General features: G+C 38.1%; 1 protein-coding gene across 1 annotated transcript in view; it reads right to left on the bottom strand.

Annotated features, from left to right (window-relative positions):
- The window catches only part of LOC136884060 (intermembrane lipid transfer protein Vps13), an 816,621-nt gene that overhangs the window by 625,485 nt on the left and 164,448 nt on the right, over positions 1-26,688 (bottom strand). The window contains exons 15-16 of the mRNA XM_067156088.2: positions 18,300-18,382; positions 1,273-1,429 (exon numbers count right to left, since the gene is read on the bottom strand). Coding sequence (XP_067012189.2) covers positions 1,273-1,429; positions 18,300-18,382 — 240 coding nt within the window. The remainder of the gene's footprint in view (positions 1-1,272; positions 1,430-18,299; positions 18,383-26,688) is intronic.

The following is a 26,688-nucleotide window of genomic DNA, read 5'->3' as shown; positions in this document are numbered from 1 at the left end:
GCGTTTTGCCCTAGTGTGCTAAATAGGGCTCATCAATTGGTAAATAGCACACCCACCAAGACGCATGGCTAGTGCATACTGTGGAGGCCACCACGTAGGCTACTCATTCTTTCTTATAAAAATTCAGTTGCTAAAATACATGGTTAGTTAAAATCAGTCATTGACTTGTGTCATTTAAATTATGAATGGAATAGCACAGTACTGCTAGGCTTCCAATGTATATTCTCAAATTCTAATAATTCCTTATTTAGATGTTGATCCTAATACTACTGTCAAATCTGGACCATAGTATTATATGGTGGCTAATCTTCTAAAAGTGGTGAAGGCCAATATTCCACACAGTAATCCATAAAAGTAAAGAAAAGCTGTGTCGAGTGGAAAACTTGTGATTAATTGTAAATAGTAGTCCAGTACATTTTGTGAATAGTACAACATGCTACCTCTCTGTGTAGTAATTTTAGTTTTAAAAACCTTGATAACCTGCCATATTAGGATGGAAGAGGGAAAACACCGAAACAAAAGACGGAGGCTAAGAGTGAAGCAGGAGAACAAGAGGTAAACCCAGGGTAAGATGGCTGGACTTAATCAAGAACAGCATAATAAGAAGGAACATGTATTGGAACAAAGTTAAGGAGCAGCAATGGTGATTGGATAGAGGAAGAAGGAAAGCTGCCATCAACATCCTTACCTAGCAGGAGTTGATTATGAAGATGAATGATGATGAACACCTTAAAAAAAAATAAGTTTTAACTAAATCAAAAAATAAACATGTTTAATGTAAAAGGTAAACTTCAAAATTTCCACACAATTTGAAACATTCAGCTCAGTATCAAAACTTCAATTACAAGACTTTGAAGACAACATATCATTTCTTTTTTTTTTTTGCTAGGAGCTTTACGTCGCACCGACACAGATAGGTCTTATGGCGACGATGGGATGGGAAAGGCCTAGGAGTTGGAAGGAAGCGGCCGTGGCCTTAATTAAAGTACAGCCCCAGCATTTGCCTGGTGTGAAAATGGGAAACCACGGAAAACCATCTTCAGGGCTGCCGATAGTGGGATTCGAACCTACTATCTCCCGGATGCAAGCTCACAGCCGCGCGCCTCTACGCGCACGGCCAACTCGCCCGGTACATATCATTTCGCATTTTTATGGAACATTATACAAAAATTGCACTAATGATTTCAGATCACATAAGGTATACTTTCTCATGTCAATAGTGGTATGCAGTCTGAGAAACACGAACAGAAAATACACGAAAAATATACTTACCATCCATCACAAAGTTGAGTTGTAATTCAGTTGCCTGAATTAAGGTAGGGTCAACAGATTTAGGTTTCTTTGCCGGTTCTTTAAGACGCTTCAGGTTATCAGTCAAATCCTTGTAATGACTCAATACTGAGGAACTTGAAGTTCTTGAACCAGTCTCCTGAAAAATTAAAGATAAAATATCTCATTACTAATCAGTATGATGATTTTAACTTGAAAAATATCACACCTACCAGTCATTATTGTCTGTTCTAGTCTTGTCCTATTACTCTACGGAGTCAGGTTTTTTTTTTTTTTTTTTTTTTTTTTTTTTTTTTTTTTTTTTTTTTTTGCTAGTTGCTTCACGTCGCACCGACACAGATAGGTCTTATGGCGACCATGGGACAGGGAAGGGCTAGGAGTGGGAATGAAGCGGCCGTGGCATTAATTAAGGTACAGCCCCAGCATTTGCCTGGTGTGAAAATGGGAAACCACGGAAAACCATTTTCAGGGCTGCCGACAGTGGGGTTCGAACCTACTATCTCCCGAATACTGGATACTGGCCGCACTTAAGCGACTGCAGCTATCGAGCTCGGTAGGAGTCAGGTATGAAGTGAGATAATTTTTTGCAGAGTTCTTATGACTGGATGCCCTTCCTGATGTCAAGTTCATCAGAGGAGTTAATGAATGAAATGAATGACGTGATATGTGATAGTTAAAAGGGAGAGGGTGAAACCTGGTGCTGGCACATAGCCTACTCCTGTCGAATAGCACCAAGGGGTGTGCTCAAGGCTTTACATCCCCATCCGATGGACAAATCACCATTAACAGCATCACATGCCCTCACTCCATATGAGCACTGTGGAGAGGTTTGGAATTTAATCCAGGCCTTTCGCATGCAATCTAGTGATTATAAATTATATCCCACCAACTCCCCTACCCTGCTGGCCACCATTCTGATGGTGAAATTTGTTTTGACCAATGGGACTCGAACCGGCTAACCATGGTGTCAGACCATACAGACTTCAGGCCTTAGCGAACACAGCCACCAGGCGGGCTAACTACCAGTCATTATAATAAAATTCAATTCCGCAAATGCTTCAACAAAAACCAGTCATCAAAATATTTCACATTTCCCAGCAAATATCAAAATCCCATGTAGCCTACGTTAAATCACACGCAAACAAACTTTTAAATTAATAAATTAAAGCACAGGTGTCATGACCTAATGGGGATTTAGAGATATCCCAAATCCAATATTTTTCCTAATTAGAGCCGAGGATTTTGTTACTTTCATTGATCTGTCTCAGTCTTATCCTTGGCTTTGACAATATGAAAGTGACTGAGGTATGAGCGATGCTAGTAATGCCATTCCTTCTGCAGCCAGTCCCTGCTATGAATGGTGTGAAAATGTTGCTCATAGGGTCTGTTGGTGCATGCATTTCAGTGGGCTTGGCAGACTGATATGTATTAGCAACTTCTGGCTCTGTGAGGAAAGCAACGAGAAACTACCTCACTCATTTTCCTAGTATGCCTCTTCAGTGATGCCTAGGCCATCTACGACAGCTGATGGTAGAGCTGTTGAGGATCCAGCCAGCCTTATGGCTGAAGACTGAACATACACATACAGAGCCGATGGATTGGCCACAAAAATTAAAATAAATTTAAAAAATACAAATACATTGAAACATTCACTGTACTTCAAGGAATAGAAATAAAGATTCTAAGAAGTGCATTAGCAAGACATGGAACGATTGTGTAAGAAATGAGAAGATAAGGGCTAGATTCGGAACAGAGAAGTTACTGGACAAAGCAGAAAAATCCCTAATGAAGTGGTTTTGTCATGTGAAAAGGATGGAAGAAACAAAAACTCCAAAAGCAATGTTAGAGTGGAAAGTGGAGGGCAAAAAAGACCCAGCGGCAGACCACAAAAGGATTGGATACAGAAAGTGAAGGAAACTGTGGAGCAAAGAGTCACAGATGGGCCCAAAGTGTTCAGGGAAAGGTGGAGAAATAACAGAAAGAAATGGAGGTCAATGATTCATTACCCTGCCAACAAGGAGTCAGATAATGAGAAAAGTGAAATTAAGATTAGCTATACTGAATACAATAGGCCTGGTGGAATTTAATTCTACAAAAAATATTAACTCAGGAGAGTAAAACTTGGGGTACAATCCAACCCTGAACCAGCTTGTCAACAACTATGAGACAATACCTCAATTTACCAAATTTACCATATTTATAAGTGTATAGGCAGATTTTTTAAACCTAAAATAGGAGGGGATAAATGGGGTGCAGTTAATGTAACTATAAAACAGGTATGACATTACAAGGTGTATTCCTAAAGAACACTTGTTAAATATGTAATAAACATATTCTCTTGTTTAACATTTACTGTTAGATAAACTTTAAAGTTCTTTCAGTCTATCAAACACTAATTATAACACATACAATACTACAACATACCTGTTAACCAAACAACACTATTAAACAACAAATAAAGACATTTTGTTTTTGAAAGATCAGATTCTACTACATCACACTTTTTTTTTTATTCAATGAAAATGTACACACATTTATGTGTGAATTCAGTTTATAACCTTTAATAAATTTCATTATTCAAAATAAAAAATAAAAGAAGTATGATCTGATAGTGTGTTTTATCACAGGTATGTAATGGTGTCAGAGATGTTCGACAGACTGAAAAACTTTAAAGTTAATAACTGAGATGACATTGAAAAATATTGCTTCCTTTTTAAGAAATGGTCACTTTCGCTTGAGTTTTCACTCTTAGATTAAGTGAACTACAGTCCTGTCCATCACGTTGGAAATGGCTGTGAAACTGAAGCTTCTGGAGACCATTTCTTCTGGTAAAAGGTTTCACGCAGTCACAATCCACTTACACATTTACAGTAGTCAAGATTTTGATTGTCTAACAGGCCCCATTTCGTAGAGCTCCATCACCATTCTCCAGTCATGGCAGAAAGGCATTCTTGCGCATAACGCACTGCCTGTTATTTACAAATCAATGTATAACTCACTCTTGTGTGCCCCATGTTTCATTAACAGTGACCAGTTAACTCAAATACTGATGGAGAAAGGAATATTAAGCTGCCCTTTACCCCATTTGTTCAGTACAATAAAGTTGGGTATCTGATCTTGTGTACAGTACGAGCTTAGGTATTCGCAATGGTGATATCTCTCTCTGTACTTTTTCTGCTTTCACTGTAGCATGAATGATCAAGAAAAATATTTTCACTAATTTACCATCTTGAAAGTAAGATGCAGCCTGTACATTCGTAAATACGATACTTTAGATATACATGAAGCATATGCTTTAAGTAGTCCTCTCATGGCAATTATTTATCTAACTACAACATAAGAGAGGTAGAGATGCACCTGGCAACAAGAAACAAACTTTCTGTCTTGGGTATCAAAGAATAATAAAACCTAAGCCTATAGAAGGAAATAACCGAAAGTGAATTATTCTTTATTTAATTAATTTATTTTATTGCTTTAAGGAAAGTCTAGCTGCTATTGAAATTATTTAATAAAACCAACCTTCCTAAAACGGATTGTTGGTCACTACTTTTGCCACCAACGAACAACACCTTAAGTTTCTTGTCTGTCCCTGGCAAAGTCGTATTCTAATAAGCAAAATGAGTAAGATATTTGATCATACTATACAAAGCCATTATGCAATTTTTCAAGAGAAGGGATTTTTAAGATTTTTAAAAACCTATGGCAAAACAGCCTTGATAAGCGTTAGTCTACAAGGCAACCACCGCTCAGCCAGAAAGTCTGCAGATTACGAGGTGATGTGGTCAGCACAACAAATCCTCTCAGCCATTATTCTTGACCTTCTAGACCGGGACCACTATTTCACCATTAGATATCTCCTCAGTTATAATCATGTTGGCAGAGTGGACCTTGAACCAGACCTCAGACCAAGTTAAAAATTCCTAATCTGGCCGGAAATCAAACTCAGGACAGCCAGATAAGAAGCACCTGATAAACTTCATTACCAGGTATCCGCACTGATGCTAATCGAAGGCTAAAACTTCCCGTCTTTCAATGCATATAATGTACTACCTGATGTACCCATGCTTCGCTACGGAATTCTACACTGTATACAGAATTCTAGGTTAGGTAGTGTTGTAACCGTACATATGTACGATCCTCGAATTTTTAGGTTAGGAAATTTTCGTATATAGTTTGTAATGTTAAAATCATGTAATTTTGTTTATTGAGAATGTAAAAACTTAATATTATAAGAAGAATGTGTAGTTAGGGAATATTGCATATGTGCATCATCATATTTTGTATAAATTTCCGGTTGGGTAAGAGTCTGTAAATATGGCCTAGCCGTAGGATTGTGCAACCGGGAAAACTGCAACTATATCGGGAAGGACGGTTGAATGTGTTGCAACAAAGTGGCTTCGAAACACGGGGTACGGCAGGTGGTATAGGCTAAAGAATTGGAGTGGATCAATGTGGATGTACGTGAGTGGACATTCGATGTCACATCAGATGCACGATAGCCAACACGAGGGCTTTGTTTTAAGCGAGGTTGGGTTGACGGAGTGACGCATGAAGATGTGCCTGTGAGAGCGTTGCTACCAGTAAACTTTTCTGGATGCTATAACCACGTGTAGCAAGCCTATATAAGCATGTACGCGTGTGCGGCAAGTCATTCTAATGCTGATTCGGACTCTGATTCTGTTTCTGGCTGTGTTTGTGTTCTTGATTCTGTGTTTCTCACTCGGGCCTGCGCGCGGGAGCTACTTTGCGCATATTCCTAGGCGATGCTCAATTGGTCTTAAGTATATTTTACCTATGGAGTGAGCATGCTAAATATCGCTGATGCTATGAGTTTCTGGTGGCCGTCATGTAAATTACTCAACTAAGTGTTTATTGGTAATTCCAACTCTGTACAATAATTAGACTAAATCTTGTATGAGATAATGTACAGTGGAGGTGTGGTTGTGCACAGAGCTAATTCTTAGTAAAGGAAATCGTCGGCCAAGTATCCAGTTACAGTTGGATAAACGTGAGGCGCCACACTAACTTGTGCGGCACTCGGGAAGGACTCAAGACGTCGAAGTGTGTAAATAAGGTTAGGGATAATCTTCGTAAAGAAGGTTGCATCCGTAAGTAGAGAAAGTCGTCGTACTTTTCTTTACCAGAATACGATTTTTGTTCTGGAACAGTAGTGAGTGTAGTGGGACTCTTACCTGGAGGTATGTTAAGAAATGTATATCTCATCAAGTAATGATTTGGTTGTTGTTAGTAGTGTGTATATTTGCCTTTGTAAATGACAAACAAGTAGGTCTCGTGAAGTAATGATTAATGTTGGTCGTAGTTGTTTGTACGTTGCCTTTGTGGACGGCAATCAGGAGGGGGTCTCTAAGTGATGATTATTGTGGTATTTATTATATTTCTGTTTATTATTTTGGGGAGTAAAGTCCTGGTATCAAACTTGCAGTAAATCTTTTTATCAGTGGAGTGAGGATCAACCTGGCATGCTACCTACATCTAATTTCAGGGGTAAATAGGTAAGGTTATAAAGTAAGTCTGGAGCTTCGTCAGCCTGATGACCGTCGCCTTGGGAGAGGGAGTTACTCACTGCACTACATAGTTATATATTCCTGCAATTGTTTTACAGGTGGCGCCCATTGTCTTGGTATTTATACTTATTTCACTCACCGTTAATTCATTTCATATTTTCTATAGATTGCAAATGGTTGCAGTGTACACGTTGTGAGCAAGATTGTTTTAAATTGCATAGCTCTTAACATTACCCTAGAAACGCAACGGAGAAGTTGTCAAACATCTTTTCTCATAAGAAGACTGGGTTAGGGAATTTTCATTGTAATGGTAGGCCTGTTTGCCTACCGTCAGTCATAATCCGGTTGGGGAGTTTTCATTATGATGACAGACACTCACTCTCCACCTGCCTTTTTACATCCTCAGAAAGACTGCCTTAGTGGTTTTCCCAAATGAAATGAACATAGGTCATTACATGACGTCAGTAGGAATGGCGCGATTAAAGGCAATGTTTTCATATGAAATACTCGATCAAATGAAAAACTACATATTTTCTCACTTTTAACGAACAGTATTACACTGCCAATCTAACAGGCCAAAGTTCCAGAGCTGGAATGACCAAGCCGCAGACAGCCACACTGTCTTTTTCCGTGCGCGCGTGCGTGTGTGTGTGTGTGTTTGTTGAACAGTGGATAGTCCCAGGGCAAAATTTATACGCTTTTATTAATCTGTTTCCCAGGAGTACCCAACGAATCAGAAAATCTCAATTCACTACACTGGTGGTGGAAAAATCTGATTTGGAGGCAAACTTTTCCTCCAAGCCACAGGAGAAACCCCTTCTTCAATGCTAATTTGGAATAAAATGAATGTAGAATTTAATAAAAGTGAACAGGAAAAAGCTTTTCTTAAGAAACAGCATTTTCATGGTTGAATTTTGAGTTACTTAGTGAATTGTGGTGATGTAATTTGGAATAGGCCTAAATTGTAATTCTAGATCTGTCATACTACTACTAAGTGAGCCTCTGTCTTAGGCCTAAGTGTGCGCACTGCTCATTCAAAACAGCGCGTCAGAGTAGGGACTGAATAGCTGAAATTATATGATGAACCAGTGTGTTATATACCAGCAGTATCAGACAATGTATGAACCAGAGGAATGGCATGCTAAAGAAGAAACACATTTTTGCAGGTTAGGCCAATTGAATTCAGTTCCTTTATTAAGTATGTTCATTTCATTTTCAGAAAAATTGGTATCTGATAAATTGTCGCGGGAGTGTTTTTCGTTAAAGGATTCACTTTTTTTCCCCCTTTATTTACATATTCTGTTGACTTTTTTGATCGACTATTAGATGTTTTAATTTGTTTTCCAGGGTTTTTTGCTTTCTATCTAAGATGTTGGAAAGTTTTTCAATGGTATATTGTTGAATGGAACTCCAGTCTAAAGATAGAAAGCAAAAAACCCTGGAAAACAAATTAAAACATCTACTAGAAGATCAAAAAAAGTCAACAGCATATGTAGATAAAGAAAAAAAACCCGAATCCTTTAACGAAAAACACCCCCGCGACCATTTATCAGACACCAATTTTTCTGAAAATGAAATTAACATACTTAATTTCAATTGGCCTAACCTGCAAAAAATGAAAGAATTAACCACCACAATAGCAGAATCAGAAGTAAATATAGGGAAATTGCCGGTAGAAATACAAAATGACATTAAATATGAAATAAAAAAAAGGAAACTCCCAAGTTTAGTAAAAGAAATGAAACCCAAACCCGACCAAGCCCTCCTAAAACAAATAAAAGAATTAAAGACAAAAATAAGGGATAACAACATTATTGTAACTAAGGCGGACAAAGGCGAAACAATAGTCCTAGCAAATAAAGTGACTACATTAATAAAACTGAAGAATTCTTTTCTAATGAATCTTATACAATAGTAAATAAAGACCCGGTCTCTAAAATTCAACGGAAGCTAAAAACAATCCTTAAAAATTCAACTTGTTTATTTGATGAGCAAGAACAACAAAAAATGGTCAACATGAATCCAACATTGCCTAAGGCAAAGGCACTACCTACGTTACACAAAAACAACACACCCATTCGACCAATCATAAATAGCAGAAATAGCCCAACATATAAAATGTCAAAATTTATACATCAGTTCCTCAAAAAGCATTATAAGTTTCAGAGTAACTCCTCAATTAAAAATTCTATTGAATTTTGTGAAAGATTAAAAAAACTTCAACTTACAACCCCACCACAGGATGAGCTCTTTTGATATTACCAATATGTATTCAAACATCCCCATTAAAGAGACTGTTGAAATTATTAACTTAAACCTTTCCAAACATAATCCTTACAAACTTAAGCTAGAAATAGATGAATTTATTAAACTACTTAAATTCGTACTAAATAATAACTATTTCACTTTTAACAATAAAATCTACCACCAGTTGAGTTTAGCCATGTGTGACCCCAGCTCAGGAATATTAGCAGATATTTATATGGACAACATAGAACATAAATTAATTAAACCGAATATAGAAGGAATCTGTCTTTAGCTGAGATATGTTGATATGTTTGTAATAACAGACAACCGAAAAAATAACAGTGGAAAAAATCCTAGAATTTTTAAATAGCATTGATAGATACATAAAATTTACCAAAGACGACGAGAACGACAACTCATTGAATTATCTGGACGTTACTGTAAAACGCTTAAATTATAAATTCGATTATCAAATATACAGAAAACCGACACACACATCAATAACAATAAGAAATTATTCACTCCACCCGAAATCCCACAAACAAGCAACCTTTTTCAGTATGATCTACAGAGCTCATAAAATAACCTTATCAACCGCAAATTTCACGAAAGAAATTTTATAAAAGAACTAGCACTTGTTAATGGATATAAAGCAGAGATGGTGAATCGAATCATCAACAAAGTAAAGCTCAAATTAGCCACAAATCTTGCACTGGAAAAGACCAAAAAATCAAAATACGCAACCTTTACTTACACCAGTTCAATGATTCACCAAATAGCAAACCCACTCAAAAAGCAGGATATGCAAATAGCCTTTAAAACATATGACACTAATAAAAACGTATTTTTTAATCATAACACAGTAAATTCCTACAATAACAAATTTCAAAGTTCCGGAATATATAGACTAACATGCACACAGTGTAAATCTTCATATGTTGGCCAAACTGGCCGCAGCTTCCTAACCAGGTACATGGAACACTTAAACGCCTTAAAGCATAATAAATACTCTGCAATGAGTAATCATATGAAAGAAACCGGCCATCATTATACCACAATAGATAAAGACCTTACAATAACCAAAAGGATCGAAAAGGGGAAGCTAATGACAGAGTTTGAAAACATATTTATTTGGATCAATATTTTAATAAAGAAAAAAATTTGAACAACACGGCCAAAATAAAAAGCCCGTTAATAGAACAGTTGCCAACATTGTTACAAACTTTTAAATCAGATAAAAGCAAATTCTTTAGGATATTTAATCTAAAAATACTCACAACAGAAACTATTTCGACAACGAATCCCCCTCTACATAACACACCAAAGCTTAACGCCCCGCCCGCAGGATTGTCCCCTACCCCCACCTCGACAACAGATAAGAACTCCCCACCACATGGTACACCAATAGCAAACGCCCCGCCTAACATCTATCCCCCTCAACCCCCTACTTGCCCCTCACAACAGCCCCTTCCACACGTACAACACAAGGAGTAGAACCACAATAGACATTAGTCACAGTAACGTAAGAAAGACCACAAGACTTTGTAGCAGCAGTCAAAGGGGTAAGTGAAAAAATATAACATCAAACTCACATTACAAGCACAACGCATAACAGTATTCAAGTTAATTTCCATTTGTTCCAGATGCTTCACTCATTCTATTACCTCGAAAGAAACAAACAGCTACTCAAGATTTGGATAGAAGCCCCCCCCGCCTTTTAAGTACAACGACATTAATACAATCTGCTACCAATGGATATTCAAGCTGCAATAGACAAGAACTAATTATTCTAATACTTTCACTGATCAAATCACCAAACTGCAACAAGCCTCGAAAATTCTAGAAGCTGGTCTCCAACAGTTCCAAGATTTTAATTTTTAGAATATCATTTTGACTCAAATTACACACGGAGTCAAATCATAGTTGTTTTAAATAATTGCATTGGAGATCACAATTATTAACCAAATTCTCAATATCGGAAGTTACTGTGTTCCAGAAATCAATGGATTTTAGAAAAAATGGCTCCTATATTTAACCTTCAGTTTATATTTATGACTCAAATTTAAAGCCATATTACAGTTGATTCAATCAACCACAGCATTGTGAGAACAATTTTAGCCAAATTTTCAAATTGTAGTTACTATGTTTTGGACGTCAATGTATTTTAGAATTAAGGGTTACTACAATTCAACGTTGTAATTGTGAAAACAATTTTAACCAAATTTTTTAATTGTAGTTACTATGTTTTGGACGTCAATGTATTTTAGAATTAAGGGTTACTTCAATTCAACATTGTAATTCATATTGTCATACTTTTAATGTGTACATAATTCCTATGTTTTTTACACATTACTAAACATGGATTTATACTCAAGCCAAAAAATTTGTAAAAACAATCCAAATATGACAAAGCTTAACCTTGAGACAATTATGTAGGCTGAAGATGCTTGTAAATAAAGCAAAACATGTCCCTGTAAATTCGTTGTTGTAGTATTATGAACTAGCAACACAAAACCAATTTTTATTGAATAGGTGGATTAAAATAATCACTATATTGTAAGCATTTATCGTAGTATTGTTCGTTAAAAGTGAGAAAATGTGCAGTTTTTCATTTGAGCGAGCGTTTTACATGATAACATTGCTTTTAATCACTACATTCCTCCTGATGTTTTTGTAATGGCCTAAGTTAACTGTAGTTAGGAAAACCACAAGGACAGTCTTCCTGAAAATCCCGTAGCGAAGCATGGGTACATCAGCTAGTCTTCTATATATATAAAACACGAGATTTGTATGTACATTGCTCAGAATTTAAAAAGGATGGCATTTCTGTATCAGTCGTGTACACAGTAACAAAGAAATGCACTTTTTAATTTTCCATAATTTCTGTCTGTCCATCTGTATGTTTGTATGTACACGCATCATGAGAAAACGGCTAAAGAGAATTTAATGAAAACTGGTATGCAGAGTCAGGGAATAAGTCGCTACAATCTAGCCATAAATGATTTTATTCATGCTGAGTGAAATGGTAGTTTAGGTGAAGGCTTAAAATGTCATTCTCAAATACTGTATTTATGTTATTAGTGGTCGTATCTTAATGAAAATCTGTATGCAAAGTCGGGGAATAAGATGTTATAATCTAGGCAATAAATAATTTTATTCACACTGAGTGAAAGAGTAGTTTAGGGGAAGGGCTAAAATGTAATTCTCAAATATTTATTACTGGTCGTATCGATAAATACTACATAACTAAAGTTATATAGCAGTAAATTTCTGATTATTTATATTTTATACATTTTTATCATACCGGCTATAATCAGAGAGATATTCATGAATTTGGATTTTTGTTACGAAGTCCATATCAGCGTCGAATCACGAGAAAATGGGTAAACAGTACGTAGGTGCTTTGAAAGTTTTCGGAATGTACTAGAATTAAGTATCTTACCTCGGTGGAACTGCTTTTACTTTTCAACATAGTCTCCCTGTAGACTAATGCATTTGGTCCAGCGATGTTCCAATGCCTTGATCCCATCTCGAAAATGAGATTCCTCCAGGCCTGCAAAATACCTCTCCAATTCGGCTGTCAGTTCTTCCCTTGTAGAAAATCTCCGTCCACCGAGGAAAATTTTCAGCTTGGGGAATAGATGAAAGTCAGATGGTGCCAAATCAGGTGAATAAGGTGGATGTGGCAACAATTCGTACCCCAGTTCATGAAGTTTCTCCATGGCAATATTACTTGTGTGCGGCGGAGCATTGTCCTGAAGAAAGATGACCTTTTTCCTCGCCAAACCAGGCCTTATTTTGCGTATCTTTTCCTGTAGTTGGTCTAGGAGGTTTGCATAGTATTGCCCCGTAATTGTTTGGCCAGTAGGAAGATAATCTATCAGCAGAATGCCTTTTGCATCCCAGAAAACCGAGGCCTAGACCTTTCTGGCCGAACGCACTGCCTTTGCTTTCTTTGGTGGTGGTGAATCAGCACGTTTCCACTGCTCTGACTGCTGTTTTGTCTCTGGGGTATAGTAGTGGACCCAAGTTTCATCTGTAGTTACAAACCGGCGCAAAAAATCTTGTTGGTTGCACTGAAAACGGGCCAGACTTTGTTCGGACATTTCCAATCTGGTGCGTTTATTATCCAATGTCAAGAGCCGCGACACCCATCTTGCAGATAACTTTTCATACCCAATTCTTCGGTTAAAATATAATATATCCGTTCAGAAGACATCCCTACAGCTTCAGCAATCTCCCGCACTTTCAGTCGATGATCCTCTAGGACCAATTTATGCACTTTTGCGATAAATTCTGGGGGCGTAACACTTTTTGGCCGTTCACTACGCAGATCATCATCCAAGCTCTCCCGACCAAATTTAAACTTGCTGGTCCACTTGGCAACAGTTGAGAATGAAGGAGCAGAGTCCCCCAGTGTGTTCTGAAAGTCGGCATGAATTTCCTTTGCTTTCATACCTTTCTTTACAAAGTATTTAATCACTGCTCGAATCTCAGTTTTTGCCACTGTCACAAATCACTACACGTGAACAACAGAGAGTCGTCACTACCACACTCCTGCAGCTAGAGCACTGACGCGCCACGTGTTCACTCACAAAGGATGTGTGATTATTGCGCGGGAACCTCGTTGCTCTAGCACCGACATCTAGCGGTGATTCTGAGAACTTTTCAAACTGTCCTCGTATTTAATGAAAATCAGTATGTGAAGTCTGAGAATAAGGAACTACAGTCTTCACTATACATTATTTTATACGATGCCCTAATATCACAGAGTCTAAAGAAAACTACATGTGAAGGCCTACAATATAGAAAGCTCATAAAAAATTGATCAACAATAACATTACATTGATCACTGTTTGTAGTGATGTGCTTTGTGTCTTCTGTTGCCACTCATCCACGATAGATAGGATTACTGCTGCATACAGATTATTTTTTTAAAATTTGCTTTATGATACACCGACACAGACAGGTCTTATGGCGACGATGGGATAGGAAAGGGCTAGGAGTATGAAGAAAGCGGCCTTGGCCTTAATTAAGATACAGGACCATCACTTGCCTTGGGTGGAAATGGGAAACCGTGGAATACCATCTTCATGGCTGTCGACAGTAGGGTTTGAATCCACTATCTCCCGCTTGCAAGATCACAGCTGTGCGCCCCTAACCACACGGCCAACTCGCCCGATCGTACCAAGTGCAACAGCCTGCCTGAATATTGACGGTAAGTAGCTGGGGAGTTAGATAACTTTCTTCTTTAGCATGCCATTCCTCTGGTTCATAAATTTTCTGATACGGCTCGTACTCAACACATTGGTTCATCATAGCATTCGAACTATTCAATCCCTACTCTGAGGCACCGATTGAAATGAGCAGTGTGCATCTTTAACAGAATAATGGCAGAGAAGTGTTCACGGCTGTCTGCGGCCTAGTCATTCCAGCTCTGAAACTTTTGACTGTTAGATTGGCACCGTAGTTGTGTTAGCATCCTACAGTATAGTATCTTCAATTTATTTTATTTATTTATGTATTTATTTATTTATTTATTTATTTATCATATGGCCCATACAATCAAGTTGAGTTCAGATATAAATTATATATATATATATATATATATTATACACGTATCTTCAATACGGATCTATAATGATATATATCACTTGCACCGTAGTAGTGTTTGTTGAAAGTGAGAAAATTGCGTTTTTTTTCATTTAATCAAGTATTTTATATGATAACATTGCATTTTATCGCTACTTTCCTACTGACATTTTTTGTAATGACCTTTGTTGACTTCAGTTAGAACCACAAGGTCAGTCTTTCTGAAATCCCCTAGTGAAGCACAGGTACATCAGCTAGTGTTTTATATATATATAGATTATGTGGTCATGGATGACAATCATAAGGACACGTTTCGTTTCCCATTAATAAATGGGTGACAGGCCCCAAGAAATCTCGTAGTACACTCGCCAGTGGTAGTTGACGAGCCCCGAGAAATCTTGGTTTTATATTCACCACATCGTTTTTGGACTCCCTGTTACATCTCTTGACCATATATTGAACTATTTCGGACTTGCACATCGAGTAGAATAAATCTTAGATGTATATCGGCCACTTTTCTTTTATTCATGGCCTTTTTTTATTTGATTTTGTTTCCAAACGTCGGCTTTCTGCTGGTTCAGTCAATGATAAGATAGAGCGCTCTCATAATACAGTGTTGGCTGACTATATATTTTAGAAAAATTTTACGCCGATGATCGTTCAAATGGATATAGTGGTTGTGAATTAGTGGAAACTGAATGTGAGAGTGATAGTGGAAATGATATTCAAGCCACTACACACTGTAATTTACATACTGTGCTCATTTATTCAAGTGACTGATGAAGACAACCATGTAAACAATGATGGTATTAGGAATTGACACCAAAATTGGTTTTATGAAGACAGATCCACAGTCGACAGAGGGCGGTGCATCAGTAAATTCCCTCCCAACCACCACAGCACAGTGCCACGATCCTCGAGTCCAGTTAGTGGGGTAGGCCGTGGATAGTACAGAGATGACTTCCATGTTCCTTTAGATAATTTCTTTTCTCACTGTCGGAGGCAAAACTTCACATGCCCTGATCAAGGCCAATGCAATTTGGCTGAAAGCTTGGCTTTATTATTAATAAATATACATATAGTGGCTTTAATCCAGTTAATTTATTTCTTTATGTTAATATAATGAGCCACGAAAACTTACGTTCATTAATGAGAAGTCTGACTCATTGGCTGAATGGTCAGTGTACTGACCTTCGGTTCAGACGGTCCCGGGTTCGATTCCCAGCCGGGTCGGGGATTTTAATCTTCATTGGTTAATTCCAATGGCCTGGGGGCTGGGTGTTTGTGCTGTCCCCAATATCCCTGCATCACACACACTACACATAACACTATCCTCCACCACAATAACACGCAGTTACCTATACATGGCAGATGCCGCCCACCCTCGTCGGAGGGTCTGCCTACAAGGGCTGCACTCGGCTAGAAATAGCCACACGAAATTATTATTATTATTATTATTATTATTATTATTATTATTATTATTATTATTATTAATGAGAAGAAGAATTATTGGAAAGAAAGATTTTTAGGAAGAAAGTCTTACAAATGGAAGGATTCCAAGGGAGGAAGGAAAAGAAAACAGGCACAAAGTGGACTGAAGACAGGAAAAAGAAGCACAGTGAAACAATGAAAGAATACTGGAAGAAAAGGAAAGAACAACTAAGGAGGAAGAATTGAAATTGTAACACGGTCCTTAGAAGGCCGGAACGCAAGAAGAAGAAGAAGAAGAAGAAGAAGAAGAAGAAGAAGAAGAAGAAGGTCATATTTATTTATGTTTCATTAAGGTATGAGTTTCTTGCTTAGGTCTTCCCACTATTTTTTTGTTGTTGCCAGAAGCAAGCCAGGATTGCCAAACAATCGCACAGACTTATTGCTAATCTTAACGCTGCTGATCAAATTAAAATTAATGAGATAATACATTATATTCACTATGTAACAGGAATCAAAGTTCCTCAGCCATAAAGAAGAAACTCGTTTTAGCAAGAGTGATACAGGAACATAACTCATTTTAACCCTATATTTAGCATAAAGAAGAACTGGATTGAGAAAAAAACTAATGAAGCAGTGCTTAGAGAAATGAACACCCAGACACATTTAATAACAATAAAAAGGAGAAAAGCATCAGTTTTTGGTCACATTCTCCGGCATAATGACTTCATAAAGAAGGCAAGGTGATGGGAAAGAAAGGCAGAGGAAAACCACAGATCATTGAAGAGGTAGTTGAGATGATGGGATGCCAAGGTTATGGAGAGATGGAAAGGATCGCAGAGAGCAGAGATCAATGGTTGCAGCGACAAGGCAAAGCCTTTAGATAATGAGGATGATTTAGCATTTTCAATTTGATGGTGCGAGCATTCACTGTTGCATTGTGTTGTGTTGGTTGTGCTTTATCCTATAACTGTTTCATCATAGTTCTGTAACGGTTCAAATCCCGTTACAAGGTGATATCTGTATTATTATTATTATTATTATTATTATTATTATTATTATTATTATTATTTTATCTGTGAGATTACTATTATTGTATTATCATTCTTGTTCAATTCTATTCTGCAATGCTTGTCGCTCGCATGATTGTAGTTAAATGTATGCATATATACGTGTGTGTAGAATAACACTCAAGACATGTACAGTGAGAATTGTTATATATCAGATGTTGGATGTGACTTTGCTACATTGTACAATACTGCTGACATTACTGTCAAGTCATTGCTACGTCATGACTATGTCCTTGTGAGCATTTAGCGATGAGCTCAGTTCCTTTGATTTTCCTAGGTGGGAGTTGATGATGGTTATTTCTGGAGATTACGTAGGAGCATCAACCTAACGTCTATATAAGGTGGCTGCATACTGTAGCGTCAGTCATTAACTTGGAAGCAGAGGCCTAAGTCGGTCAGTCAACGAGAGTCAACAAGTGTGAACAAGATGGAGAAGACTCGATGTGCCATTAGTCGTTGGTTATTGAGAGAGTGAGGCCAAAGTTGGTCGGTCTCTTAGTTGAAGATACGGACGGGAAGACTTGCAATGAGGTCATACAGTGCAGACTTACACAGAAGTCATATGATATGGAGAAGAAGCAGTCGCATGGATACATCACCAAATTAGGCGTGACACATCTACAGTAAACACCAGATCTAAGGAATACGTCGTAATTACACTAAAAGTGTTGAAGGTACAGTCATGTGAACCAGTGAGGGATATATTTTGTATAAATTGTTAAATGTCTGGTCAAGAAGAATTCAAATTCATGCCTAGTTTCTTTCAGGTGCAATGTCATTATGTCATATTCTCATCTGTTTTTATCGCAGCAAGACTTACTATTTTTTTATATACAATTTCAAGAATATATATTTTGTTCCACCAAATCAAAGTTTCATTTCATTTCCAGAGTAGAATCACTTAACCCCTAATTTAATGGGCGAACCGAACGCCAATCTCCTTTTCCCAGAACTTATGTTATGTTGTCAAAAGTAAGCTTATTACCCCACACACTTTTAGTATTAAATAATTACAGTTCTAATGTACATAATTATATGAATGAAAGAAATAGTACTTTCTCTTTATTTTTAATTTCAAACATACTATTTACTTGCATAACCAGTACATGATTTCATTATCATACGCAATCAAGAATATAATACTCACCAAAGGTGGATTCATTTCTACTTCATCACTGTTTGGAAAGGGAACGCTGTTGATCAAGGACAGTAAGTCTATCAGCCTTTGATCTAAACAGAAAAACACAGGAACAATATGTTGAATTTTCACTTCATCAAAGAGACAAGCTTAAAAATTCTTCTCTTTATGAATGTATAATAGCAGTTTCTTTCCAAAAGAGCATGATATCTGTATTATATAGAGGGCATAAAAAATATATATATTATCAAATGACTTCACAGTTATACAGAAATAAGACTGTGATACATGCAGACTTAAGTTAAGAGACATTATCAAACAGACTGCAGAAAAATAATGTTCTAAATCAATCATCATGGTCAAATATGTATTAATTTAGCTAAAGGACTAAATAATAATTGACAATGGATTCAGTAGCCAGATCTCGACACCCTTGTCAAAAATAAAGTACAAAAATTACAATTTCAGAACTGCACACAGAGTCCATTCAGTCATTGGATTAAAGATTGAACCTTGGCAAGATCTATGATCCATGGTACAGGTGCAGCATACATTCATCAGGGAAATATCTTAAATATTTGCGCTCCCTGATATTGGTTGGATTAAAAGATTGAAGTTTTCTTACACCCTTAATTGTCTGTGCCATTTAAAAACTGTAAACTTAAAATAAATTTTCTTAATTTTAGTGATAAACTGGATGCTACCAGTGTGGAACAAACATGATTATGACCGATATCATCATATGCCTTTGTAATATCAAGGAATAATATTGCTACATTACCATTTTCATGTTTTTCTTTTTCCAAAACTGAACCAATGATTGAAGTATGATTTGGATTAAAGGAGACTACATCTTTCACCCATTTATATAATACCTTTTCAATGGTTCTTTTTAGGATTGGTCTCCATTCATATCTCCACCCTTATGAATTAAAACTGTACAAGCAACATGCAGGAACCCAAGTCTCTGTCAACATAAGTGTTTTGGTGGTTATACTGGCTACTCGTACACATTTAACAATCCTCATAAGAACCTTGTAAGGATCAAGCACTGTAGCTATCACCATTTTCATCATAGCATTCATTACTTCTTCAGAGCTCACCGTTATATCTTTATAAGTAGAGGGATCTGAATGTGGTTCTGTATAATTTTCTCTAACAGCACTATTAGGGTTAGAGAATTTCTTACTGAATGTCTGATGAAGATTAGGATCAATCATACATGCATACTTTTTATCCTTCAATATTATCAGACTAACTTTCCACTTCTGATTATAAAAGAAATACTGTGCTTTTTCATATTCGTACCTACCCCCCCCCCCCCCCCCTCTCTCTCTCTCTCTCTCTCTTTTCTAATCTGTCTTTCCTTCTTGTCCTTTCTTGATGGATTGTTTTGATCTGTAGGTATTTGTCTTTCTTGCTGTGTAATACCTAGCTGCCAGATGTTTAAGTCCAGGAAGCATATCAACTGCATTTGCAAGAAATTGAACAAATCCTTCACTTTTGATGTCATAAATCTCCATATTAGTTATATTATTAAATTCTTCCAACCATCTTTCTACACCTATGTGAAATTCATTATTCTCTTCTTTGCAAGACTTCTTAGGAAGATTTAACCCTCATAATTCCGCTACCTTCTCCTGATTTAGTACCTTTGCATTGGTATTTTGATAGCAGGTTTTCTCTCCACTCTTTAGGACGAGAACTACTAATATGCTGGTTTACTCCTACAAAAGATTTCCATAAATAATGTAGCAAGTATTTTCTTTAACAGGCTCAAATGACTGTGTCAAGAGTATTGTGGGTGTCGCAGAGTGTATCAATATATTCTATTTCATCAATATCTGTGAATACTAATTGTCTTAACTTAAGGTGTCGCTTGCTCTCGAATCATTGTGAACATCATTATGAACCAGTCTTACATGGCTGTGTAAACCCCTTCTTTTAAATTCTTTATTACATACCTGACATTTTACAACATATGTAAATGCCGACAGATTTTCAGTGTATGTATCACTAGTCTGTTCTGCACCAATACTACACTGAGTGGCCAAGTAGCCAAGTCATGGGAAGATGCCGAATGTGATTTTCATAATAAGTTGCTCCTACGCAAGACCTCAAAACTGCAGTAATATGGCAGGCATCGACTCTACAAGGTGTTGGAATCGTTCTGGAGGGATCTGGACCCACGTATCTTGCACTGCTACCCACAAATGGTCTCGTGCAGTTGGTGCCGGGTTCATGAAGCGTACACCAGCATTGACAGCATCCCATAAATGCTCGACTGGATTAAGATAAGGGGATCTGGAGAGCCAATCCATTGCTGTAACTTCACTGGAGTACTCCTCCAACCACCTGCGTGCCTCCACAGAGCGGTGACATGGCGCATTGTCCTCTTGAAACATGGCATCTTCATCAGGGTACTCTAGGGCCAGAAAGGGATGCAGATGGTCTGAAAGAATGTCCATATAACATGCACCTGTTAGCACTCCTGCAGCCAGACAATGGGGCCTAACTGCGACCATGAGAACGCCACCCAGACCAGAAATGAGCCACCTCCCACCTGGACACAACCTTGTTCTTCCCTCTGCTGTTCTACCAGCAGCAACTCATACCAATTTCTCATCAATACCTCTCCTGAACTACTCTTCTTACAAGATTAGCCCACCTGTCTTCCATAACTTCTTCTCATCCTTCCTTTCCCCTCTTGTCAAGCTACCACTTTCTGTACACTGTTTCAATGTTTGAGCAAAACCTACGTTCATTAATGTCCCCCTGGTTAGGAACCTAAATATCTTTGCAAGTAATCAATCTCATTGTAAACCGTATTGGACATCAGATTATGACACTAAGTTTGGGGCCCTGACCTAACTTTAGGCTAAGATTTATTTCAGCTGATGATGCTTACGACAGTTAAGTAAAACATGTCCCATCTTACAACGCCTGTTGTAATATTTATTTCCTAAATATAAGGAAAGATAAGTATTGGAAAGGTGATGTTAACTATTATTCTTATTTTAATGTTCATAATCTAAATATCTCCCTCAAACTCTTACACTTTCCTCATACGCCTTAATACCCACTCACACCCGCAGTCCCAACACCTCCAAACTACCACTACTCCCTTAGCTTCTGTCCCACGTACTAGCAGGGTGTGTTTTTTGGCTCTTGGTCAACACTTTACACGATTGTGAGCCAGGTCAGGATGAAGGCATACAATTTTTAGATCCTTTCGTGCCAATTTTGATAATTATATGGATGATGAAGGAGAGGGATTAAAGTAGAATACAAGCAATGCAAATGAAGTTTCAGAGGTGTCGAGCAGGTTTTGGACAGAGTAAGAAATGAGAGTTTGGGAATTGGTAAATGAGGCACCCCTACAGGAAAAGAGAAAAATCAAGGCTGCAGTGGTATGGACATGTTAAGAGAATGGGAGAAGAGAGGATACCAAGAAAGATGTTAGAAATGGAGTTGAAGGGTAGGAGACCTACAGGAAGACCGAGGGACAGATGTCTGAAAGGAGTAAAGAAGAGCATTGAGGCTAGAAAAGGGAACTGGACGACAGTGAGAGAAGAGAAGTGGTCAATGGACAGAAAACTATGGAGAGGCTTATGTTCCAGGCAGACCCAGCCTGTGGTTGGAAACTGCCCCAACAAAACTGCTCTGGGTGATGGTGGGGGGGAAAATTCTTCTGGTTCTTTGATCAATAACACACTCGAAAACTTTCACTGTGTGAGACAGGGGGCATACTGGATAATTGGAACATTCAGCTGGACTTCCAAATTGGGACTGCTGTACTAGACATCCACTCTGCTGTAGGGTTGGGCACTATGTCCCTGTTTTGGCACACTGCGCCGGTGCACAATTATGTTCCGCTCTTCCAGAACACCGAGTGTCAATTGTTCCGAAACATTCTCAAGTGAGCTGGAGACACTGACTCGCTGTCCCGTCAGAAGCGCCACTATGCACTGCCCTTCGTCTACTAGCTGAACTGTGCAGCGGGCGCACGGGACGCGGGACTGTAACTGCGCAGTGTAGAGAGAACTTCAAGAGACAACATTACACGCTCCGCACCAGTGGGAACTGGGAATGTGCCTGTACGGAACGTGCTGTGTGGTGTGTGCCTATGTGTAGTTATGGCCATGGTCTAGCATAAAGCTGCAGTGAACGTGAACGAACAGTCGGAACACTGAAATTCTCACCCAATAATAACGTTTAAAGGCTGCTTTTAGGTTAAGATTTTTCTGGTCAATATAAAATACACATAACACAGTTACAATGGCAGTGCAGGTGTTTAAAAGTAACCAATTCAAGAATATTTTCACCAGCTGAATGTATTGGCCTGTATTGTGAGTAATAATAATAATTTTGTGTGGCTATTTCTAGCTGGGTGCAGCCCTTGTAAGGCAGACCCTCTGATGAGGGTGGGCGGCATCTGCCATGTGTAGGTAACTGTGTGTTATTGTGGTGGAGGATAGTGTTGTGTGATGTGCGAGTTCTCCCGAGCCATTGGAATTAACCAATGATGGTTAAAATCCCCGACCCGGCTGGGAATCGAACCCGGGACCCTCTGAACCAAAGGCCAGTACGCTGACCATTCAGCCAACGAGTCGGACTGTATTGCGAGTAATTAGTGAGTAATTAATATCTCAAAAATTTCCCTCAACACTTTCTCGGGGACTGACGTTAAAAATTAATTTGGACTTTAAGGAAACTTTTAAGCCCAAGAAAAATATAGGTCATCGCTTTGGAATTAAAGATATAACTGGATGAAAAAATCTTGACATTCCAGCACAGGGCAGCACAAAGCTGGTATCGACAGGCAGACACAGCCAAGGCCAACTAATCTATCTAGTGCGGCCTTGGCACAGCACGTTCGGTTCAGGCACATTCCACCTGAAGCGGAGCATATCCTGTTGCCTCTCGAAGTTCTCTCTAGGACGCAGTTACAGTCCTGTGTCCCGGCACTCTGTACCGAAACACTCTGCCTCAAGCTCCTAATGTTGCGGAACAAGTGAATGTATAGATGTAGATGTTGATTCCCATAGGGAATCTGAAATATTTGTTCCGAATGAGTCAATTTATAATACCAATATAAATGGTCCGTTATTGGACATTATGAATTTTCCAGCTAACTCATTCCTGGTTGCCAGCGTCTTGGTAGGTGTACTAGTTACCAACTGATGAGCCCAGCCTACCACACGAGGGCGAAACGCTGGCAACCAGGAATGAGTTAAATGGAAAATTTATAATGTCCAATAACGGACCATTTATATTGGTATTACAAGTGAATGTTCCGGTCTGCCCAACCCTACTCTGCTGGTATCTGTCTCTTCAATTATCTTATTGAATAAACATGTGAGCCATTGAGCTGAGCACCACTGCTTTGATATCCAAGAGTTCTGCAAGAATATCATCTGGTCCAGTTGCCTTCCCAGACTTCATCTTGCCAAGCGCTTCGACGACTTCTGTCTTTGTGATTGGACTAATGGGTCATTGTGTTGGTTTGGATTGTGGAATAGGAACATGCGGAAACTAAAAATTGCTAATTTCATCAAAGTACTGCCTCCAGTGCTATGCTATTTTATATTTTTACAATTTGCTTTATGTCGCACCAACACACGTAAGTCTTATGGTGACGATGTGATAGGAAAGGCCTGGGAGTGAGAAGAAAGCAGCCATGGCGTTAAGGTACAGCCCCAGCATTTGTCCAGTGTAAAAATGGGCAACTACGGAAAGCCATCTTTGGGGCTGCCAACAGTGGGGGTTCAAACTCACTATATCCCGGATGCAACCTCAAAGCTGCGTGCCCCTAACTGCACGGCCAACTCGCCAGGACTACTTTCTTTTGGATGGTGATAAGTTTGCCCTCTTTATGATATATTAATACAGCAAAATCTCTCAATATCAGTTGTCTGTCTGTGGCACTGCTTAGCAAGGAGGTAAATTTCACACTCACCATCTGGTGTGTCAAGTCTTTAGTAGCCTTCTGTACTTTTCTTGCATAGAAATGTCATGAAAATAACAAGCATAAAATAAAATTCTGTGAATTAAAAAAAGTATCAGAGGAAAGAAATATTGTATACTACCCAAGGGTTACATGACAATAAAGAAAAATACTAAGTAATAAAACAACTACAACTAGGCTTATCCTACTTACAAAGCAATAGCAATAACAGATTGACAAACTACAGAAATGTAGTTTAAACTAAGTACCACACTTAAATACACAGACAGATTATTATTATCATTGTCATTATGATTATGATTATGATGATAATCATCATCATCATCATCATACTGCATGCTAATAGAAATGAAAACTTCCATTAAATGCTGAAATATCAAGAGGATTACACAAGAATTACCGAAAAATAAAGTCAGCAAGATACTAACTAATAAAACAATATAATACTGAAATGCATTTAGGCATGTCCTAATTATAAATTAATGGACGTAATAGGTTAACTAAAACAATAGAAATGTAGTTAAAACTAAATATTTGAATAGATTTTTTTTCCTATTATGCGCCAACAGAAATTAAAATTGCCCTTATTAAATATTGAAATCTTGAAAGCACCATGCGACATCGGGAAGGCAGTCTCAAGAGATACATCATTTTTGGAAATATCCCTTGGAAGAAGGAACATGAATGAACTCTTGCACACTGTACAGACTTCATAAAACAGGCAACCAGGACATTCCTCAGACAAGCAACCAATCTGGGAGAAAACTACAAAGGATGGAAACTAATAATAAAAATGTTATTTGTTTTATGTCCCACTAACTACTTTTATGCTTTTCAGAGATGCTGAGGTGCCAGAATTTAGTCCCGCAGTTCTTTTACATGCCAGTAAATCTACCGACACGAGGCTGACATATTTGAGCACCTTCAAATACCACCAGACCGGGTCAGGATCAGACCTGCCAAGTTGAGGTCAGAAGGCCAGTGCCTCAACTGTCTGAACAACTCAGCCTGGCTAGGATGGAAACTTATACAGAGAAATATTATCAGAATTCATAATCCTCACAACTGAGGGAACAATGAGAAGAAGTGCTTAAAAGTGCCTCTGCTGAGATACCTACTGGATCTCATTAAGGATTATCTGTTACGGAATGGAACAGACTATACAGCCAGCAACTCAACACCAAGCATTGGTCAGTGGTAAATAACCTGACTCTCTAAAAGGGCTAATGGCTTTGGGTGGAGGAGCTCCTTTATTCATGTGCCAGTCCCCCCTGTGAGGATAATTTAACATATGAATTTCTTAATCCAAGTCCCTCTCAACATGTAAACAGAACTGTATGGACCTTTGTCCGTGTAGTCCTGTAATGTGCTCTGCACGCATGGCTCTATCCCCTCCCCTTCTTGGTATTGCTGAGCGGATGGCCTTGGTGAGTACTGAGGGTAGACATGTTGGGAGTTTTTGCCTGATCTTTCTACGAGACAGACGTGTAATGTAGTCTCCTTTTTTTTTTTTTTTTTTTTTTTTTTTTTTTTTTTTTTTTTTTAAACGGGATTTATCCCGGTTTCCACCCCCTTTTGGGGAGAATTTTGTTAAGGTTTTATTTTTACCATTATTAACCCTGCTGGGATGTAAATTTTATCCTTTTATGGTTTGATCTGCATTCTCCTCCAACCTCCCATCCTATTCTGGTATTCCAGTTAGTATATATCATATTCTTAGATGTGTTCTTTTCTTAATTTCATTACTGACCCTTTTCTAAAACTCCTTTTCCTTCTGGTTTGTGGATTTAAAAATTTACCAAGGTCAGTAATTTTCTGTACGCCTTTCCGTTTAGGAGGCTTTCAAACTTGTACCTTACCATTGTAATTCTGCATCTTTAATTTTGCAGGTTTTAATTCTGTTTATGTCAGATACCACTCATATATCAAGTTTTATGGGAAATCTTGCCCAATTCTTAGATTGAATTATTTCATCTTCACCTTAAATACTAAAAGGGGTTTCATGTATTTTACCCATCTGTTGGGGAAGCTAACCTTAGAAATGACTATCATTTAATGTAAACAAGTACCAGTATGTAAAGAGAAAAATGAAACCACCTTTATTGCAGTGATTTGTCACATGTTTTGTCTGCATGTTTTATGTATTTTTTTGGGGGGGTCCCCTTGGTGACCATTGTTTGATGTTTTGTTTTTAAAAAAAAAAAAAGTTGGGACTGTTGGGATTTGGTGGTGCGACACGTAGGTCTCGATTTCTTGTGAGATCTGTCCTGCATATTCCGGTTGGATATTTAATTACCTGTTACTATTTTCATCCTAGTTTGGTTCCTGATTATCTGCGATAATCTCTGTTGTAAACCTTACCTTCTACATATGAAAATATTGAATTAGGGAGTGTGCTCTACTCCCTGTGAACTTCGGCCTGGTGATATT

Source organism: Anabrus simplex, chromosome 1 (assembly GCF_040414725.1).
Source record: "Anabrus simplex isolate iqAnaSimp1 chromosome 1, ASM4041472v1, whole genome shotgun sequence".
Lineage (NCBI taxonomy): Eukaryota > Metazoa > Arthropoda > Insecta > Orthoptera > Tettigoniidae > Anabrus > Anabrus simplex.
Note: the sequence above shows the minus strand (reverse complement) of the source record. Positions and strands in the feature narration are given on the sequence as shown.